At 45.9% G+C, this 22,500-nt stretch overlaps 1 protein-coding gene across 2 annotated transcripts in view; it reads right to left on the bottom strand.

Annotated features, from left to right (window-relative positions):
• Nucleotides 1-22,500, bottom strand: part of commd10 (COMM domain containing 10) — a 55,993-nt gene that overhangs the window by 14,110 nt on the left and 19,383 nt on the right. The window contains exon 6 of one of the 2 annotated variants that reach the window (XM_068605262.1): nt 9,288-9,866. The exons of the other annotated variant lie outside the window; for it this stretch is intronic. Coding sequence (XP_068461363.1) covers nt 9,849-9,866 — 18 coding nt within the window. The 3' untranslated portion in view covers nt 9,288-9,848. Of the gene's footprint in view, nt 1-9,287; nt 9,867-22,500 lie in introns of those variants that run through there. 2 annotated transcript variants of the gene reach the window in all.

Below are 22,500 nucleotides of genomic sequence, written 5' to 3' on the forward strand. Positions count from 1 at the left end.
ACTGGAGCACGGATGCAGAAACACACACACACACACAGCCTTATTCCTGAGAAACTCTTTTTGGGCTCACAATGAGGCAAAACACATGGACTGATTAACTTCCCGACTTACCAGCTGACTGGCTTTTACCAAAAGAAAACTAAAATAACTAAGCGAGAGCAGGACTGGACCACAGTGAGGCCTCCGCCTCGATGTCCGTATAATGAGAGTTTGGACTCGCTTCTCCACCGAGCTGAAAGCGGACAAACATTACTTTTTTATTAACAATGCAGTCAAGCTTTTACTCTCATAAATGGACTTTGATGCAAGTTCCTCTGTTCCACTTCGATGGGCCCCCTGCTGCGTCGTAAAGAGATTGTTTTTTTTGTTGCAGTTAATTCATAAATAATAGCCAAGGACACCGTTCAGGGACTTGACAGAAATAAACATTTGAGCGCCGCTCACTGTTCTCTCAATTTAATATTCTCTCCTGCTTATTTTGATGGAGCGAGGCGGTGATACGAACGTCCATCTCTCTCGCTCTTTTCTTACTTGAACACGTTGTTTCAGGATGGATTTCACATAGTCCAGAGAGGCCGTATGAGTTACAATTTACGGTTTTTAAGAGTGTTATGTCCTCTACGTTCTTTTGAATTCGCGCACACGCCGCACTTTCAAGAGCTTAATTCATGCAGCTGATCGTAACAAAAAGCTTTTTTTTCCTGGACCCAGGTACATCCAAGGTCTCTCTCTCTCTCCCTCTCTCTCTCATTCCCTCACTGTTTTCTCTCTTTCAAGTCCTCGGTCAGCCAACACCAGCGGGTTCAGTCTTATAACACATCAGCTTTTGTCAAGTATGTTCTCTCTCTCGCCCTCACAACTACGCACACTCACAATGAAGGGTGAAGACGGCGGCATTTTTTTTCGCTAAAGTGAATTAATCAAAACTAACCAGCTGCGCTGTGTGAGACGCTCAAGCAAATCGTTTCAGCTATGTTTGGTTTCAGCTATGTTTGGTTTCAGCCATGTTTGGTTTCAGCCATGTTTGGTTTCAGCCATGTTTGGTTTCAGCCATGTTTCGTTTTAGCTCTGTTTCGTTTCAGCCATGTTTCGTTTCAGCCATGTTTCGTTTCAGCCATGTTTCGTTTCAGCCATGTTTCGTTTCAGTCATGTTTCGTTTCAGCCATGTTTGGTTTCAGCCATGTTTGGTTTCAGCCATGTTTCGTTTCAGCCATGTTTCGTTTCAGCTATGTTTCATTTCGGCTGCTTTTGTGGATTTTGAGCAAGGCATTGATAAAGTTTGTGTGAAGGTTGCACTGCATCGTGCAGTTTGTCCAATTTGGGTCAAAGTGTAAACAGGATCTTTCCTACGGGCAGATATTCAGTTAAAAAAAATGTAATCGGAGATTTGCATCAATGCTTTCTAGACGCTACAGTGTCAACAACAAATCTGCAAGACGGGGAGCTAGTTAGCTGTAAACTGTAAGCAGCACAGTCCCGCTTGGCTAAATAAACGGATAAATACATTACAAATTCCCAGAAATGTGACATTATGCATTAAGGAGGGCAGTAAGTGACATTGTGGGCCCGTGTTAGCGCTTCACAGAGCCATAGCGAGGTCATTAGCAGCGGGTCAATTAAAGAAGCAAAGTGACGGCATAAACACTAAATTAATGAGTTTAAAAATGTTCAGGCGAAAGCAAACTTCTGGATGAAAAATAGTAAACTAAATAAAAAACCCCTGGCAGAATATGACTCAGCCTTCCAAACTGTTGTGCAATGACCTCATCGGAAAGCAAAGCTACCCCTGAAGTGACTTCTCGCACTTCCTTAAGTGAGTCAACGCTGTGGCTTGTGGGTCCGTTGATTTGACACCAAGATAAATACAAACTGAAAGGAGACATCTGTTCGCGAGCGATGAGGCTTTTCGTGTTTTTCCATTGGATGTATAAAAAAGGCGCGCTAATAAACAAACCACCGAAGCCGGTTGGAAGACGTTTTCTCATTGCTTTCCACGCTCTCTGACTATTCTGCTATTCAGTGCGAGCAGAAAAGTGTTTGGGCTGAATCTGGTTCCCATCTTTGCGTGGCTGCGTGCATTTAGCGGCGCTTCAGAGGCAGCTCTCTGCGAGCTGCACGGCGATGACTGGGACTAACGCACCGCCGCCGCCGCCGCCGCCGCCACATCCTTCATGCTAGGCTCTCGCTGCTTAGCAGCCGGGACTTTAATGAAAAACACTTCCATGTGAAGACCATGCGTGCATGCACGCATGCCAGCACACGACCGTATTTCATGGGGTTGGACGGCTTTTTGCGGTAGCCACCGACACCGCTGAACTTCTATGACGAATCTCCGCCGTGACCGATTCTTCTCCTCCTCCCCTCGAACTCCTCTCTCGTGAGGTGGAGCCACATTATTATTCAACCGCATTGGGACTCTCTCGCTCTCTTCTCGGGTGGGGAAATATGACAAGCTCCCTTCCCTCCCCCCCCCCTCTCTCTCCCCCGCCTCGTGGTCGGCGTCGGGTTGGAAACGGAGGGTCGTCTGGTTGCGATCAGCCGTCCGTTCGTGCGCGTCTGCAGTGCGTCATCCGCCATGTGGGTTTTTCCTCCTAAACCAATACGAGAGGAATAAGTGCCTCTCTTTGTCGGTTTGATGCATCGCCGCCGCCTTCGTGTCAGCGAGTGCGGACGGTGCACGAGGATCACGGCGGAAATCAATCGTTCCAGCTCTTTTCTTTTTCTTTTTTTTTACAAACGCGCCTTGAGTGCATTTTTAATAAACTAATCTGGGGCATGTTGCTCATCTCCTGTAAGGACTCGGGATACGACGCTTGATGTTTGACGTCACTGTCGTCCCGAACAACTGTGTGCGTGACACAACTTCAATCGGCCCATTTGATTTACGCTCCCGACACTTTCCCCATGTTTGTATATTCTATATATTTATATATTTGTTTGTTTTCTGCCGTTCTTTTCGTCTATTTGCTTGGTTCGGTTGTGTTTAATTGTCTTTTATGTTTGCCGCCATTTGGGTCGTGTCTATGCTTTGTAAATCTGTTAAAGCACTTTCCAAACTCTGTTTTTAAAAGTGCTATATGAATAAAGTTATTATTATTATTATTACTATTTTTATTATCCCGAAAAGCAGAACTCATCTTTTTGAAGGCCCGCACACACGACACAGGAACGATAACTCCTCGTAACTGAAGGGAAGTCACGCCGAGGTCATTTTGGGGGTTTTCTGGTTAAACCTCTCCATGTGGTGGAAGCCGCGCAGACGTTGAGCTCCGGCCGACATCAAACCGGCCCTCCAGCCGCCCAAACTCGACAATATTAATCTGACAAACTGGCCTGGGTCATGACTATTTCATTGATGTATGAACTGAAAAAAAAACACCCTCCAGGGAGTTTTTAAATCCAAGCACACACTTAAGGACTCATCTGAGACAAGGCGCGAAATCTTTTCATCATCTTAAGAGGAATCCTAAGGTTTCAGCCCCTGTGGTGAATTTGTGTAATGTGAGCAGCAGAGTGCAGGATATATATATATATATATATATATATATATATATATATATATATATATATATATATATATATATTTATTTATTTATTTTGGATACACCTCTCTCCCTCCAAACCTCCCACTCGTATCTCAAACATTTTCACTTTAGTCTACTTCCAAAAAAACTTGCATCTCTTAAGCTCCTACCAGAGTTTTCCCACTCATTCATGCCGTTTTATCACTGCGGCACAAAAACATGTGCGTCGACTGGGAAGTTGCTCCGGATGGGAGAGTCGGCTCGACGGCGTCTTAGCGTCAGCGTGATCTCCTCTGCTACCATCAGGTAGCATCTGTGGACGGTGAAGGCGATAACTCACGAATAAAGAGGAATAAAGAGTATCACGTATAGAGAGTCTTTATTGGAGAAAAAGAGTAGTACTGGACAAAGAGACAAAGACGGAGCGAGGAGGAGGAGGGTGGGAAAAGAAACAAGAGATGGGAGGAAGGGGACAAAGGAGAGGCGCCTAAAGATGAGCCATTTTGAGAGCGCGGCGAGCGAGCGACGTTAATCCGTTTCGTAGTCATGTATGTGGTCTGTGGGCGTGGCAGGGGCTGGGCTGGCCTAGATACATGCAAAATGAATAAAGCCAGAATATCCTTTGATAAGGAGTCTTTGAAAAAACGTGTCGAGCTCCGAGCAGCATCTGCTCCCACTTTTTAATCTGGTTTACGGTGTTCTCTCTAATTCCAGCCGAGCATTATCGCCGTCAGCAGGCGTCAGCGGGCGTCGCGGGGATGTGACACGGGCGACGGGCCGCCGCTAATTTGGCGGAGAATAATGTCGATAATCCCCCCCCCCCGGGTTAATTCAATTTCTGCGTCTGCGTATTTGACTTCGGGGGGTTTACGGACAGAAAGCAGCACCTGAGAACAAACTACAATACCGAGGCAGTGATTTCTTAAAATTAGGAATATTTAAGCAGCAGACTCGAGCGTCGGAGAGCGTGGGATTCCTCGGCTCTTCCGTCTCCGACGATCTATCCTGCGTGGCCTATTTAGCTCGCCCGCCATCCGGCCTTTGAGAGCGACCAGACCTCCCCGCCGCCCGCCATTACCGTGTTTGTTTATCCGGCCGCTCCCTCCGAGGAACACCCGGACTTGTTAAGGAAGGAGAAGAAAGCTTTAAAAGTGGAAATAACGGAATACATTTCGGTCCGGTCCCAAGACGCCGCCGTCGCCGCCGAGCTATTTCCATAATGGTAGCTTACCAGGAGCTAGCGGGACGAGCGAGGGGCACGTCGCCCTCATTACGGCCCTCGCTCAGGAACAGATTAGCGCTTCATTAACATACAGAGAGAAGCGGGAAGGGGAAATTACCGCTCTCCATTTCACAGTCTAAAAGGCAGGCGAAGACCGCAGTTAGAGATAAGCGGCGGGGAAAAAGATGGACTCAATTTAGGGGGGAAAAGATAAAAATCGATGTACGGTATAAAATGTGCCATTAGAGCGTCCTGAGTGTCTTTGGCTGGAGAACGTCCGAGAACGGAGTCGCCTCGCTGTTGGTCGGCACCTGGATTTCTTTTTCGGCGTTGGCCAATCTCTCTTTCAATCTCTCTTTCCATCTCTCTGCCTTCACAAGCTCTGTCTCTCTCCCCACGGCACCTCGCTTCTCTGCAGTTCTCATTATGTTATATTAATATGTTATACTCTTTATATCGGGCTATAAAGGCAAGAATCTCTGCGTGTGTGTGTGTGTGAGTGTGTGTGTCCTCGGTACAATCTCGTGAACCATTCACCCAATCTACTTCCCACTTGGCGGCTGTATTGGAGGGCGAGCGGTGCTGAGGACGGCGCAATTTGGACTCGAGACACTTTCCAATATTAATAAATTGTAAAGAACAAGTGGAAGGGGGAGGGGGGACCTGAGGAGTCGAGCATGTTTGCTGCTTGATGCCGGATTGTCCAACGTCACAACCGAGCTCCTCTCCACTTCCCCGGAGTCCACAGGCGGTGAGAGGTCCTCGAGACCAGCGGCCTTTTTTTTTTCAGCTGAGACGCTTTGGCTGCGTCTCGGGCGGAAAATTGATGGCAGCAAGGTTGAGGACTTGTTCTGGATGAAGCACGTAGGGAAAGAGGAACATCTCTGGGGGAAATCAACCTTTATTATCCAAGACGGGGGATGGAGGGAAATCAGTGTGGTCCAGCGCTCCGGACACGACGGTGAAAAAAAGGAAAAACCGAGCACAGAAGTTCAGTTTACATAGTTCACGGTCAAAAACAAAGGCTTGACATGAACAATACGACGGCATCACACTCAAAAACATTTGATCGCGCCTTTCCTGTCGGCTATATGTCAGTGGAGCGCTCAGCGCCTCGTCCCGCGGTTGCTGTTTCTAGCTTAGCATAAATAAGCGGGGTTGTTTTTGTTTTTTTTCGCAGATATTTCTTTTTTAAATATGCTAGCCTCAGGACAAAAACACTTAAGTCCCTGTACCCCCCCGCATCAACACAGCCAGACTCCACTCCTCCTAATTAGCTTGATGCTAAGAGGGTAAGACGACCCAGTAGGACGGCGTGGTGAACAATGGGCCGGCTTCTGAAGAAGAACCGACGCAGAAGCTCCTTAAACTACAGCGAGAACGCCCTTCAGACGACGGCTCGATGTTGGAAACACATGCTAGCTGTAATGCGGTCGCTGCAGCGCCTCTCTCTCTCTCTTTCTGTGTGCGGTCACATTCAAAAGTCAAAGATCAGGAAGCAAACTTCGGCAGGAGAGATTAAATAGCCTTTTTTTTGCAGGAGCGAAAAAAGACCGTGATCAAACAGATCTTCTGAGAAAAAACTGCGAGCAGTGATTCTTCAAGCTAATTCTGCAAACGCGAGCGGACATCGGGTGCAAAAAACAATTCATGCCCCTTCGCCTCTTCGCGTCCTAAATCGTTAAGTTCGAAATTCCACTCAAGTGCGTTTAACCTTTAGCTTTATTGGGGCCTAATTAGTGAAAGTACCTGTCATAAGAAGGCAGCGGTCTCCTGATTCTCACTGGAAAACCCCCAAACTTAACTCCCAGAAGTGTCTCATTAAATAGGAACGCTACCTGCAGTAGGACACTTCCATAAGGGAGGAATGAACTTTTCTCACCTATAACTTTGTGCTGCGACTCTGACTCACTTTTGTCTCAATGTTTCTGACCCCCCCCCCCCCACACACACACACACACACACACGCACACACACTTAACTAACATTTCAACCTTTTGTGGGATGTTTAATTGGGGAGGGATCTGCCATCGCACTATTGCCCTGTTAGCGTTTAACATTGAGATTTTAACTCCTTCCACTTCTCTACCTGCAACCTCAACGAACCAAACAAATGAAATGAATCGAAACTACTTCGACATTTGCTTGGATCTAATTAGCGGAGCGGCATGCCGCAGGAATCTGACAAATAAAAGAAAGAACATGAAATTCATTCCTCTCGTCTGTGCCCCCTCGCTGTTATTAAATCATATAGTTACCCCCTTATACAGTAATACATTGTTCCAGTTCCCCTCCGTGTGCTCCCTGACACCTTGTCTGTCTTTTTCCTGCACTCTGGAGGCGAAGCTGGTTATCTAAAGGTTAGCGGGGTTATTATTACTACACAGTCTGCGCTGACTTTGTCCAGGAGGCACTCAGACTGAACAATGTGCTCGAGGCTAATGAGCTGTGCTTTATTCTATAAAGAAAAAGGACTATGCGCTCAACCTCCGCGGGCTGCAGCTCGCCGAAGCTACGCTAAGCTCACGGGCGAGTACTGCGACGCTAAAACATCTGCGGAGACACTGTTCAGTTTTTTTTTTTACTTCAAAGAAGAGGAAAGGTTAAACAGATCAGAGGTAAGGTCATGGTGTCACTTTGTGCTGGAGGGTTTTCTTCTGTGAGACACCAGACTCTCAAAAACGCGTCGCTAGCAAAACCATCGTTTTCACCTTTGATGCGGCCTTTTTTAATGCTGCGCTTCGCGTTTTTGTAGCAGTTTTTAGGCGCCCGTAAAAGTTAAAATAGTCTAAACTTTTAAGCTCATCACCGTCACACTCGGCCAAGGCAGCCAATCGGATCAAGCGAGAGGCGGGCTTTATTACTTTACCACTTCCTTGTTTTCGTGCGGTGTGAACGGCGGGAAATTCAAAAGAAAATGGCGACCTCCGACGAGGCGCTAATATTAGCTTACGAAGAGCTCCAATTCTAGATGGAAACCTTTTTTTTTGCAAATGAAGTTTTTGTCGAGGCGTTTTTGAAGCGGCTGCACTTTAAAAAGATACGTCTGGTGTGATCGGCCCCTTATTTACAGTATTTAAGAGTGAAATTTTTTATTTTTTTTAAATCATGAAAGAGAAAGATTTGAAGCGCGCTGCTATTCTGCTGCAGATGAAGACTTATGTCCCTCTGAGGCATTAAGAACGCAATAAACTGTGAAATTACAAACACACAAAAACAGCTCTCGTTTCCCTCCAGAATTTAGCTTTTTTTTCAATTAATTTATTGATTTTTATTGAATTTTCCTCTGTTCAATAATTCATTTGAAATGTTGTTGTTTTAGTATTTTTTCAAACAAAATTAATTCACAGTCGTGTCTTTTTGGTATTTTGAATAAGCTTGTTAAAATTCTGAGCAGATCTGAAGTGTGAATAATTCTTTTACTTTTTATTTAACTGACACCAAAATGGAAAGCCTCGAGCTTTATTGCGAGAAGGCTTCTGGTGCGAGGCGCCTCTGTGGCTGTGATTGATGAACAATACACTAAACCGACCATCTACAACCAATTAGAAGATTTACACCGCTATAACACACAAGTGTGACACTCTCCACTCGCGTCCCTGAGGTAATTTAATAACCCCCGCTCTCGTGTACGGCGCTGCCCTCCCATCGTGAAACACCTGTACGGTACAGGGTCGGCCGCAGACAGGATGAAATAATAAATGAAGCCTGCAGACAGGACCATTACGGGCAGAGGGGACATTGACTTACAGCATAATGAGCTCAGCCCGTGAGGTTCAGTCACATGTGAAACAATCACCTCTCATTAGCCCGCTGTGTGTCCCGGGTGTCAGAGTCAGCCACCGAGCTGTAAATTGGAATGAAAGCAAGGACCCACGATGTGTGTCCTATCAAAGAGGTGCAGCCGGACATTTTGGGGAATATACTTTGGGTTTTAAGAGGAGGTTCAGCAGTGGAAGTATTGCTTGACCGTCGCTGACATCACATGTCAAGAGGCTCACGTTGGGGGCAACGTGTCATGTGACCTCTTGAAGTTAAGAGGTTACAGCTCAAAGGGAGACAGTCACCCTGCTCCCTTTTGAGGGTTTTTTAAGAGAACTTTTTTTTAAGAGCAGTATTTTTTTTGAGCATTTTTTTTTTAGAGAAACATTTCTTTTGAGAACGAATTTTAATTTTGAGAGTATTTTTTTATTTGAGGAAATTTTTTCGGCGAATTTTTTTTTAGCGCGTTTTTTTTTTGAGAAGTTTTTTTGAGCGTTTTTTTTTTAAAGTTCTTTTTTGAGCGTTTTATTTTTAGAGTGTTTTTTTTTCTACAGTATTTTATTTTTTAGAGCATTTTTTAGAACTTTTTTTTTTTTAGGGCAAATTTTTTTTAGAGAACTTTTATTTTTGAGAGAGAATTTTAGTTTTGAGAGAATTTTTTTTTCTCCGAACAAATTTCTTTTTTTGAGAGCCAATTTTAGTTTTGAGATTTTTTTTTATTTGAGAGCAATTTTTTTTAATTGAAAGTAATTGTCTTACAAACTAGAATTTTGCTCGGGTAAAAAAAGACACAAATCTACCTTCATACGCTTCCCGCCTCAAGATATTGTCGTATAAATCGCTATTGGAAACACAAGACTCTTATTAGGATTGTGATGACTTTAACTATCTTTCCCTGCGTCAGAGTGAACATCATTTCCGTGATTCAGACGAACTCAAATTAAGAAGAGAAGTGACATTTCTGGCATAAAAACATCTGCATCCTGTAAAAGCAATTAAATCCTGAAATAAGATGTAACCCTGAGAAAATAACATCACAGACAGAACTCATCTGATGCATAGCCTAGATTCCTTCTCTGTCTTTCAACACCTCACAGAGAGGGATGAGGGGGAGACACTGATATAAAAGCTTTGATTATACTTTATCCTTGAAGTGTGAAAATGTAAACAAAGCCCCAGCAAAGAGAAAGAGAGAGAGGGAGGGGGCTTCAGGTGTCATCCAGATTCCACGGCTCTCCTTCAGTCTGTCATGACCAAATCAAAACATACCCAGTGTCTCTTTGTCAACCCTTTACAGACCTCCTCCTCCCTCCTTCTGCCCCAGCTGCTCCATCCGTCCATCACCATGTTTTTCTAACCTGAGAGGACACACACACACACACACACACACCACGCTCACATGTCGCTGGACTCCATGACTCCTGGGACGCCCGAGTTTTTCTTTTTTTTAAAACGCTCTCCGCTGGAGGGAGCTCATCAACGTGCGAGCTTTCAGAACGAACCCTGAGAGTGTTTTTCCTTTCAAACAGAGGTTTGCGAGCCGTCTCTCTTTACAAAAAAAAAAAAAGAAAAAGGGACGACTTCTGTCGACTTAGTGCCTCCCTGAAAAATGCAATTTTCAAGCTGAACTCCGCCATTTACCTGCAGGAGGCTGGAGGGGGGTGGAGGGTGCCATCTTAACTTCAAAACTAAGTGGTGCCGGCGTTAATAATGAAACTCCAGCCCGTGTTACGGGCAGAGAACACAAGAACCTCGGCCTAATAGCGACGGCGCTGGCTTTAAAAACTGTCTGAGCGACGCAGCCACCGGCCAGACGGAAATATGCCTCTCGAAAGAATTAACAAAGTTTCAAACCGTTGGTGACAAGAGATGAACCCTTTAAAAGGTGATGCATGTGTGTGTGTGTGTGTGTGTGTGTGTGTGTGTGTGGAAAGGGGGAGGAGGGTAACTGTCTCCCTTTGAGGGTTTCTCCCAACTCTGCTGTGACTAAGAGGATTGTGGGGATTGTCTGACGTAATGGCGGAGAGGGGAAAACTTCGTTGGGAGCCACTGCCAAAAGGCAGAGGAGGTTTTTTATTTCTTATTTGTACATCCTCACCATCCGTACCCCACACCTTCCTCCCTTCCTCCTCCTCCTCTTCTTCCTACTCACTACCCAATCTCGACACTCTGCTCTTCACACCAATGTGTATTTTTTTAGAGGCTTCGGCGCCCGGGCGTCTTATCGAGGCTTCGCAGGTCTACAGGCAAGGCTGAAGGAGAAGCTCCTGTCAACCTCTCTCTCTCTCTGCTATCAGCCCCGTGGCAGTCACAATGAGGCTGACATGCATCCTCAAGCAAGCACTTACTTACACACACACACACACACACACAAACACGCTCACAGGTTTATCAAGCCCAAACAACAGTCTTGCTTAGACCAGAGTCATTTCCCTCCAGGGCTCCAACGGGAAGAAAAAAATGTGCTTAATGGACATAATTGTGGAAATGCTTTATGAAAACTGTCAAGAGGAAGCAGACCAGTAAATAGAGGAGCGGGGTGAAGCTCACAGCGAGCCGACAGCTTATTCTAATAAGACGCCGAACACGTCTAAATCCTACGCAGCCGGTGAAAGGCAATGCAAATGAAGGGCATTATCGGCAAAGTGATTTGAAGGCGTACGGGAAACGCCGATAGCGTTGAGGTCGACGTTCCTGCTGTTCTGTCTTCTCGGAAATAAATAAATAAATAAATCTCGCCGAATCTGCGCGGTTACAGAAACAATCACAATATTTCGCTCGATGTCTCCAAGTGTTTCGGGAAAGCATCAGTCGAAAACGCTTCCCACGCTTTCGCGGGCCTCAGCTGTCGCGTTCATCGCTCTTTGCAGAGATTGGGTTCATTTATTGCGCCGCGATGAGTCACGTCATGAGACCAAGAAATAAAAAATATAAGTAAAAACCTGAGTATCTGAGAGGGCGAGCGTGACCAAACCTGCAGCCTTTTTTTTTTCTTTCTTTTAGGCCTTTGTCCATTGTGCTCTGAGGCTCTGCAGGTGTGTTTTCGCAGACAGGCATTCTGAATCACCCCCCCGTTGTTTTAATTGGTGACCTGGCAGGAATCAAACACACACACACACACACACAGGAATACCTTGCTGTGCTTTGAGGTGAAAACATCTCTTGCAAAACCACTTACTGCAGAGGCAAGTTTGTTTGTTTGCATGTGTATGTGTATATGTGTGTGTGTGTGTGTGTGTGTCTCTGTGTGAGTGTGTGTGTGTGTGTGTGTTGGAAGGAGGGAAAAAGGTGGGGGTGCTGAGGCGTGACGAGTGAAAAACGCATTTCCGCATACTAAAATTACTGCACCCAAATGAGCTTTGGGTCTGGCAGAAGGTTTCTGAAAAGTGGCGTGAGCGTGCCAGAAGAGATCAGCAGGGGTCATCTATCTATATCCCACCGACGGGAACGTTTCCCGGCTGAGAGAGTTTGTCACTGACGCCCCTTCATATAAAAGTTAACATTTGCGCGGCGCGCGCGAGCGTTTAAAGAGTCCGCGTTATAAGCTTCGCTTTCTCCTTAGGGGGAAATTCATCCTCTTCATCCGAACCCATCCCAGCTAATTAGAAGCAGCGGGCAATTGCGGCGCAGCACCAAGTGACCAATTTTCCCTTCCTTTGGTCAAGGGCAACAGCAGGAGGATTCCCAATATCGAGCGCTTTGAGGGTTGGGAAAAAAAAAGAAGCACACACCGGAGAAGAAAGACATGCAAACGAAGGGAGGAAGGAGATCGGTTCTGCAGCAATGTTGCCGAGAAAGAACGTGGAGGGTGAAGTTGTGCGACGCTTTTTGCCTTCTTGTTGCTCTCTAGCCGTCGTGCATGAGCAACAAGCTCCTTACAGATCATGTTGCATCTGTTATTATGCTACATAGCAGAGGCTGTATGTCTCTGGCTTTTACCTTCCAGACAAACAAAATGCACCCGAAGGAGGAAAACTATTCAATTGGTGCGTTGAAGCATGTGACGTTCATATGGAAGCCCATTTCTGCCACAAAGAAAAAAAATTTGGACCAAAAAGGAATTAAAAAAATTAGGACAAAAATAAATAAAAAATTTTTTTTAAAAAAATTAAAATTTAGGACCAAGAAAAAGTTAATTTTTTTTTTTTAACTAAAAGAGAAAAAAAAGTTTGGTTTTTTTTTGGTCCTATTTTTTTTTTTGGGCCCTTTTTTTTTTTTTTGGTCCTAATTTTTAAAAAAAAAATTTGGGTCCTATTTTTTTTTTGTCATAATTTTTTTTGTTTGTGTGTCAGGAATGGGCTTCCATACATTTACCTCTGTTCACCCCCCCCTCACCCTTCTCAGCTGCAGGCACGGCTAATCCGCCAGCTGTTTTCACGCTACGCAGAGTCCAGCTGCCCCGGCTTATACGCAAACAGCAGGACGGGACGGCGAGCACCTGCAGCAGGCTGCATTCCCCCTGACGATGATCTCCCCTGGATGTTTGTGTGAAGGGCTGTGCGAGAGCATCGATATCATCCATGCGTTTCGGGATGGAAAGGAATGCGCGCTGGTATTTGTGTGTTGCCGCTTTGTTGTGCAGCACACGCTTCCATACGGTTTGTGTACGATGGGGCCGAAGCCTGTGCAAAACGTCGAAGGCAGAGGACGCCTACGTAAAAACAAGTGGGTTCTGACACTCGTTGCTAGACTTAGAACAATGAGGATGATTTCTCTACACCCACCACCGCTGGCATGTTCTGGCCTATCTGACAAGCTGTCATCTTTGAACAGCATTGTTCCCGCTCGCGAATCCTGCACAGAAACAAACGGAGCGAACAAAAAACGGTTTGTGTAGGAGAGTAGCACGGATTCAAAATTGAAAATTGTCATACTGCGGTCCATAATCTCCGCCAATGGCAATCATTTGAAGAGCAAAGCGAGAACCGTTTGTCTTCCTACACTGGTGTTACTCATGCGATTTCTTTGGGGGCGTGGGGGTGGCATCTCCTTGTTTGGTTTTTGGGCGTCGCCATCTTGGTTTTTGCCCATCGCCATCTTGCTTAGCTGAAATATGACGTTTTTACATGATCAAAACTCTTAAAATTAACTTAAAACAAACTGTGAAAGATTTTAAGTTGGAAGACAAACACAAACGACTTGCAGACTGACAACTGTCGAGCACAAAGTTTCCATAAACACAGATCATATCCTGCTTTATGGTAGATTTTACTCTCAATCAGCCATTAAATGATCATCATGCTGCATTGATGAAGAAGACTTGAAACTGGCGATTTCTTATATAGACCTACACAATCTAAGGCGTCAGGATGTAATTAAGGTTGGAAATTCAACCAAAACCACAAATATCCTAGTTGGGTGTAAAATAGCGACATGAATGAAGTAAAACCTAAACAACTTCACATCAGCGTGACTTCTAAATAACTCACTTTGCGACACAAACACCGCTCTGTGGTCGACCCGTCCGCCCTGCACGGGGTTTTCCATACAACGTTATCGTCCTGCAGGAGCACTTTTTCCTTTTTTTGCAAGAAGAGGAGTCGCCCTGTGCTGGCCATTAGAAAGAGCGCGAGTCCGAGACCGGTAGGTCGCCGCCCGGTGACCTCGCACGGCAGCTTATCTCAATGTCAGGAGATCTTCAAGTAACGCGTTTGTGACGGAGCGATCAGCTTCCATTTTCTTTGCAGGAGTTTGATTGACATCCTATTACCTGCAGATTGTATCTTATTTGTTTTTAAAAGTGCCGGCACTTTTCCAAAACACTTTCCGATGGCGGCGTCTCAGATGGTTCTGTGCAACGAACCACTGTTATTATTACCAGGTGTTATTATATCAAATATGGAGCTGAACGCCACCCGTCAGATATCTTTAAAGTCTTCCCCATTCACATCAAAAGCACAAAGCTAACGCTAATGCTCGGAAGCGGTGCCATCGGCTACCACCCTTCTTAAAACAATAAGTTGGTTGTCTCCTAATGTGCGAGTGTCAGTTTTATTTGTGTGTCAACATCGCATTATTCAAACTGAAAATGAATGCAACCTTCCAGCTGTTGAAACGCCGCCAAGTCACAGCTGGGAGCAGCTTGGAAGGTTTTTAAAGTTGGTTTAGAAAATGTGGGAATGTATTCAGATCACTGGGACTAGAGCTGTGTGTGTGTGTGTGTGTGTGTGTGTGTGTGTGTGTGTGTGTGTGTGTGTGTGTGTGTGTGTGTGTGTGCATATACGCATATTTATGTGTTTGAGTTTGTTCTGCATGCACGCGATCCATGCACAACCTGAGAGTGCATGATAGTGTGTGTGTGTGTGTGTGTGTTGGTGTGTGTGTGTGTGTGTGTGTGTAGCATCATTAGTGGAAGGTCAGTGTGACACTAGCAAAACTACTTCATAAATAATGTAAAGCGATACAAGAATTAGACTTTGTAATTATACCTCTCCACGGCACTATGGGTGCAGTTTGCGTGTAAGTGCGTGCGTGTGCATGTGTGCGTGCGTGCATGTGTGTGTGTATTTGTATAATCTCTAATTAGCTCCAAGAGCTTACCAGTGGCTATTAAAGTGTTGCATTTGTTGGAGCCGGGGAAAGAAGAAGAAGAAGAAGAAGAGGAAGAAGAGGAAGAAGAAGAAGGCAGGGTGCAGGTCTCAAATCGCCTCGGTTCAGTAGAGTGTGGTCGGGTGAATGTTCAATGAATATGTGCGAGAAAGGGCGAAAATACGAACGAGAGAGACGAGCGTTTAGAAATATGCACGCTCACGGGCGCACACTGTATTTGTATGAATGAGCACGGAGTGAGCGGCTCATGTATATAAAGTGCGTCTGGGCGGAGAGCGCTGCACTTGTAATCGTCACTTCACACCGCCACCACCAACCGGTGACTGATCCTCACACAGCACACGCCATTTGGACCGCCGCTCTAACGACATTTAGCGCTGACCGATGGGGGACGTCGCTCCAATTAGCGGGAACATCTCCCCCCCCTTACTCCGTACGGCGAGCTGTTCAGGCGAACCTCAGCTCCTCCCTGCAAATTTTGGGGGATGAATTATTGAAAAGGGCCAAGCCGAGCACCTCGATGAGGCTTTGGCACATTTGGCCGGCCGAACGGTCAGACCGACACCGCTTGAGGGAAAAGAAAGAGAAAGGCCACGGCGCTATCTCGGCGGCTCAGAGCGAGGCCGGTCCGCCCGGCTTTTGTGTGTCTTTATCACGCGACCTTCTGGGCCTTTCGCCCTCCGGCTCGCCCACGAAGACGGACGCAAGTCAATAAAGTGCAAAGTGAACTTTGAGAGTCCGACTCCTGTCCTCTCTCGCGGTCGTCTTTTATCAGAATGGGAAACTGGTCTCTGGAGTTCAGGGTCGAGTGTGTAGACTACAACCCCCTCCAAAAAAATCCTTTAATCGTCTGACTTTCAACCTTCTGGCGGTCCATGAACGCATCATGTGTGACGACGCTTCTGTCAGCGAAAGCATCCAAATCGAAGATTAAAGATGTAGGAAAAAAAAAACACTTCATTCTACTTGTCTCGTTTGAAATGACGCCGAAAATAAACCGTTTGCACTGAACGGATTCTGTAAATACCATTAAATTATGCGCTCCTCAGGGCAACTGGGGAGCCATGATCGTATCAGCTGTTTGATGTCTGATCTCCTTTGTCTTCCAATTTTTCTTTTAAATTACATTATCAAAGAAATTCAACTTGAGGTTTTATTTACATTTGTTATTTATGGCACAATAAATGCAGAGAAGACGTTTGAACGCTGTCACCTTCTTGTCGTGGTTGTGCCGAATGTCCCTTTTTGTACGTCTTATTATGAACACCTCACAACAACATTATCTCGTCTGTAGCTTTAGAAAAATTACAATATGTGTAGAAAATATTGAAAAATATGTTCCAGCGAAAATGAATCCTCGGTTGTTAGTTCAAGAGTCTTTTCCGGTAAAAGCAGCGACGAACGAATGCATTAACACACACACAATAAGTATTTTTATACAAATCGTGAGACAAGATTAATGTTATTACTGATAAAATACAAACAAGTGTCACTGCATGGGAGGCGAAGGTGTCTCGGTCTTCTGTAATATCGCAGCAGAACAAACAGAAATGTGCTGCAGCGTCATGAAAACGCAGAAGATCAATCGATCGTACGTCAGGGTATCGAACACGCGTGTTTTTGTCTTCAACGGCGGGCACGAGGAGAAGATGGAGGATGAAGAGAAGAAGAAGAAGAAGAAGAAAAAGAACAAGGAGGAGGAGGAGAAGAAGAAGAAGAAGGAGAAGAAGAAGGTGGAAAAGAAGGAGAGGAAGAAGAAGAAGATGGAAAAGGAGGAGGAGGAGGAGAAGATGGATGAAGAGGAGAAGAAGAAGAAGGTGGAAAAGAAGAAGATAAAAAAGATGGAGGATGAAGAGAAGAAGAAGACAAAGAAGAAGAAAAAGAAGAAGAAGAAGAAGACGAAGGAGAAGAAGAAGGTGGAAAAGAAAAAGAGGAAGAAGAAGAAGATGGAAAATGAGAAGGAGAAGGAGGAGGAGAAGATGGATGAAGAGGAGAGGAAGAAGAAGGTGGAAAAGAAGAAGACAAAAAAGATGAAGAATGAGGAGGAGAAGAAGAAGGTAGAAAAGAAAAAGATGGAAAAGAAGAAGATGGAAAAGGATGAGGAGGAGAGGAAGAAGAAGATGGAAAAGATGGAGGATGAAGAGGAGAAGAAGAAGAAGAAGAAGAAGAAGAAGAAGAAGAACACAGCTCCACAACTCTCCCTTATGACTGAACTGCTGGATGCCTCTTTCATGTGTGCGTGTGTGTGTTTGTGTGCGTGTGTGTGTGTGTGTGTGTGTGTGTGTGTGTGTGTGTGTGTGCGCAGCAGAGAGTTTGCCGGCTGTCCCCGAGTGTTGATTGAAGCTGCCGGTGACAGAACGGTGGCGCCCGGTTCTTCTTCGTCGGTGCTCCCCGGGCCCCTGACCCACCTAATTGGTTTTCAGTGTTTGAAAAAAGAAGAAGAACAAAAAAAAAAAAAAAGGCCCAACCGGCTCGAAGAAGACGCGACCGACAGTTTGACGGATTTCACTTTGGGATTCAGCGCAGCTCCATTATTTACAGCCGAGGAGCAGAAGTTTCTGAAACACACTCTGCAAGATGCAGACGAGAAGCCAGACGGCTGCAGACAGGAGTATGCTGTAGGGGGGGGGGGGGGGGGGGGGGCTTTTAGGTGATCATGTATGCGAACTTATGCTTCCTCTGCACACACACACACACATATAAGGATGCAGTACGCGCACACTCACGGGCTCTGCGGTGCATTCAAAGACAAGTCAGCCAGCACCCACTGACACAGCAAAGAGAATATACGACCAAAAGAGGTGCTGCATCAGTGTGTGTGAGAATTAGTGGATGTGTGCGTTTGAGGAAAGGGAGATGGACAGTGTGTGCGCTTCAGAAAAGAGACAGACAGATTTTTGTATGTGCGTGCGTGCGTGCGTGCGTGAGTTCAAAGCCTTTTCACATCTCGCCGCGGCGTGGACTCCGTGCAGCTGTTCTGACAGCGCAGAAGTACAATCACCGACACAAGTTGCTTTTTTTTGTTGCTCCAAACGATACAGAGAAGGGGGCATCGTGCTCACGATCAATGTTGCAGAACAACCCAGAGAAAAAAACGACACCGTGTGATCCAACGCCATTAAAAAGAAAAAAATCCTCGTTCGCACGGGGACGGAGAAATAAAACGTCAAACGCATAACGGACTCGGAGGAGTAAATGTTGAATTTAAAATCACGCAAAAGCGCTCGACACAGCGAGCTTAAAACATGTTTTTACAGCTCTGCAAATAGGCCAAACTTCAAGATCTCAAAAACCCCACCGCCTCTTTCACTTCAAGATGTCGGCTGACGTCTGAAGAAAGAGCTCGTCCTTCCTTCGCGCATGCATCTGCGGCCAGCTCTCCTTTTTTTTGCATTTGCTCATCGCCGGCCCTCGCCATTGGGAGACTCGACCAGATAGCCGGTCTGGCTTCGGCGCAGCTCCGAGGCCTCGATGCAGCAAAGCTAGCTGCTAGCATCTCTTCTGGTTTGATGGGGCCTCCGTCGTCTCTCGCCAGAGTGACACCGCTGGATTCAACTCAAACCAGCAGCGAGGGAACCTGGCTCCACCCACACATGTTTGTCTACACACACACACACACACACACACACACTTTAATCCCGGGCTACGGTTCCTCTCCATGGCGCCAATCAAACATTCATAACAACTTCCTCTTTTTTTTTTGGACTTTTGACAGCAGCATCTTTCCCTGCGTGCCTCTTCTGTTTCCGCTTTCTTCCTCCACGATATTCCGCCGGAAAAGAATGAGAGCGCCGCGACGTGAGTTCTGTCAATACGGCGCGGCAACCGGCAACCTCTCTTTCATTTCCTTCTCCGTCTCTCTTTACTACCGCGATAGCGCTCCGAGCCATAACGCCTGCCTCTATTATTAGCGGTGTAATGGAGTGTGGGGGCTGTGTTTGTGGGGATCTGACAAGGAGATGATAGCAGAAGAAGCGCTCGCTCCTTCGTTCTCCTTCTCCACCCCCCCCGGCGTGCTCCTTCCTATATCATTTGGAAAACAGTCGCAGTGCAGCAGCCGGCTAATGGCCGTAGAATATCACCGCCGCCACGCCGAGCAACACTTTGCCCGTTACTCAATTTGCGCCGACGTTGCAGAGAACGTCATTAAGCTCGAGAATTTATCGGTTATTCCACGGCTCCCATAAATATCCGCGCTCGGGCACGACGGGGCCGAGTCAAGAGGAGGAATTTAGGAGCGAGTCGGACTTGTCGGGATCCAGCTTCCTCCATCACCGGCTGCTTTGTTTGAGATTTCACGCCGAGTGCTTTTGGCAGCTTCAACCAAAACACGTATCTCTACACCACCAGGGGAAAAAAACAAATGCTCCAGGGTGCTTTTTCCAGACACATTTATCTTATCGGCCCCTCCCCCCCCCACACAGACACACACAAATCATCGTCTTTTGGAGAAGCTCCAGATCACCTGGTGACATCATCGAGTTGAGTTGGAGTTCAGGCCTTCGGGGAGTTTGTTCCTCCCGTTGTCAAATATGGACTCTGTTCGACCAAGCGGGAATAAACCGCTCGGGGGATTCCACTTCACCACGACGTGTTTTATTGTTTGTCGTGTGTTTTGGCCGCTCAGACCGGTTGCAAATGAGTCGAAACAAAGAGAAAATATGTGCAGTTGTCCATTATTATATTCCAGGGGATCTGTGTGCGCTCAGCTACGGCCACTACAGGACATATAATCTTTACAGCTTCGGGGATCAGTCGAGAAAACAGAACACGAATCTGCGGCTATGTTGATAATCGATTATTCGCTTTAGTAGAAATGTCTATTATTTTATGGTTCCAGCTCATCACATGTGACTATTTGTTTGTTTGCTTTTCTTGGTTTCAAGTCCAAAAGGTTCGCGTTAACCCGGGGTTTTGTTTTTGAGAAGTCTGAGTGTGCGATCGCTCGTTCTCTCCTTGTGCCCCCCTGGCGTCTCTTTTTAAGACCCAATTTGTATGAAACTGCAATTTCCCTTTTTGAACCACCATGCGCTGAATAACTTTTCGTCCACACACACACACACACACACACACACACACACACACACACACACACACACACACACACACACACACACACACACACACACACACACACGAGCAGGGAGATGCCCAGACATGAGACGAGACGGAGAAGAAACGAGGAACAGAACCGAGGGTGACCAATTAACATCGCAGCAGAAACTACAGCGCACCAAGGGTCCTATCCCAGTTTGTGAGAGTGTGTGTGACTCTTTCCTCTATTGTGAAGATAGAACAGAACCACACACACACACACACAAACACACACCCACACACAAGTAAAAAAAATACAAAACAAGACAGCACATGCTCATCCCTCCAGGCTGATGTGACAACATGATTATTATACTATAAGTGTGCCTGTTCTCTTTCTGCATGTCGGTCTGCTCGTTGGAGTGAATTTGGATCCGACCGTGTGTGTGTGTGTGTGTGTGTGTGTGTGTGTGTCACTGTGGGCTACTCTGAAAAGCCTCCAGAATAAAAAATAAAAACACCTTCCCGGGAGGCGACCTGAAGCGTGTGTGTGTGTGTGTATTTGTGTATTTCCATGTAGGTGAATTTGCTACAATTTACATCAAAAAGTGTACCTGTGTGTGTGTGTGTGTGTTCGGTGACACATCGGAGCGGCTTCCCGTATCTATAATTCATGGCGCGCGCTCTAAACAAAGACCCGAGTGTGACGGGCTCCCATCAGACGGGCTACAGGGGAACCGACACACAACGTAGCCGGGTGTAGCGATAGCACCCGGAGCCAATAAGAGGCATTACACAGCCCCGCGATAGCTGGAAAGCGGAGACAGGCCGACACGCGGCGTATAATGCCGTTTCCTGTCTCCGCCCTGATGGATTCTCTCTGACCCACATTATCTGGGAACAGACAGGCAGACGTGTAAGCAAGGTCCCAATATGACTCACCGCGGCGTCTGCGCCGGCTAACAAAAGGCTCTTTTCACCGCCGTCTCGCTTTGCTCTTGTTGTGATAGACACCTGTAATCACTCCCTCGCTCCCCGCTCACCAGGAGAGGACAATAGTGTAATAATCTGGAAAAAAAAACAGCTCTGAACCGTGGCCGGAGGGAGGATGTGCAAGATTTACACCGGCTGCCTGTCGATGTGAAGCTCGTGGGTTCAGTCGTACGCATCACTCTTTTAGTTCTTTCACACTTAATATTTTTTAGTAGCTCTTTTAAACCTCTAATAGAAAGGAGATTGAAATTACTCAGAGGTACTGAAATGATTAGTGGTCGGTTTGTATTTCTTTCACTCATCTAGAGTCGTGTAACACGCACCAAGGTTCAAACGTTTTGGGGTCACCCAGACAAATTTTCAGTTTTTTCGCAAGTTCTCGCATGGAAAAGCCTTCATGTCTGAGAACAAGAATAAACTGGCGAGTTTCACATGAAAGTTCTCTTTTTCTGGCCATTTTGAGAGAAATGTGATGCTCCAGATACTCCACGAGCTCAAAGGAAGGTTCAATTTTATAACTTCTCTCACCAGCACAGCTGTTTTTAGCTGCGTAACATCACTGCACAAGAGTTTTCAAGGGTTTTCTACTCGTCCATTAGTCTTCGAAGGCGATTATCAAACACAATGTACCATTAGGGCACTGAAGTGATCGCTGCTGGAAATGGGCCTCGAAACATCGATATAGATATTTCACGAAAAACCAGACGTTTCCATCTATAGAATAATCTTCTACCACATGAACAATGTACATTAACAATGTAAAACACTTTTCTTTTGGAGATTTTGCAGATAACGGATGTCGTCCGTCATCCGTTATCTCCGTTAAAATGCCAAAACAGTCTCCTGTGTCAGGGAGAGACGTCATCATTTGACAATCCGACAGCCTGGCTAACATCCAACAGGCATGTCAGCTGGTTGGCATGGATGTGAATGCGTGTTACATGCTAAGGCGCACTGTGGTGAGAGCATTAAAAAAAGTAGAGAAGTCGTAAAGAGTCACTAAGTCAACACAGATAGACAGTCTCTATTTGAGGTACGTGGTCGTATCAGACTAATTAAGACTGCCGCCGCAAGTTGTATGAATGTGAGCAAGGATGTGTTTATCACCTGAAGAGTTTAGCTCTCTGTTCGCTCTTCAGATTTTAAATAAATTGTCAAAACATCTGCTGCTTCCGGCTTCTCCAAGGCGAAGGTTCGCTGCTTTTCTTTGGTTCAACTCACTGGACATTTAATTATCAGGCAGAGAAAATGAGTTTGTGGAAATTGTGACGATATTTTCACTATTTTCGGACATCTAACTGTCTGACATTGAGTCGGTTAATTCAAAGAAATTTCAACAAAGAGCTTTTAAAAAGGAGCAGATCTACTGGTGTAACATAACCCTCCACTCACCCCTTTAACTCCAGGTGGAAACAG

Source organism: Clinocottus analis, unplaced genomic scaffold (genome assembly GCF_023055335.1).
Source record: "Clinocottus analis isolate CAN_PGR_092001 unplaced genomic scaffold, fCliAna1.0.p SCAF_7, whole genome shotgun sequence".
Lineage (NCBI taxonomy): Eukaryota > Metazoa > Chordata > Actinopteri > Perciformes > Cottidae > Clinocottus > Clinocottus analis.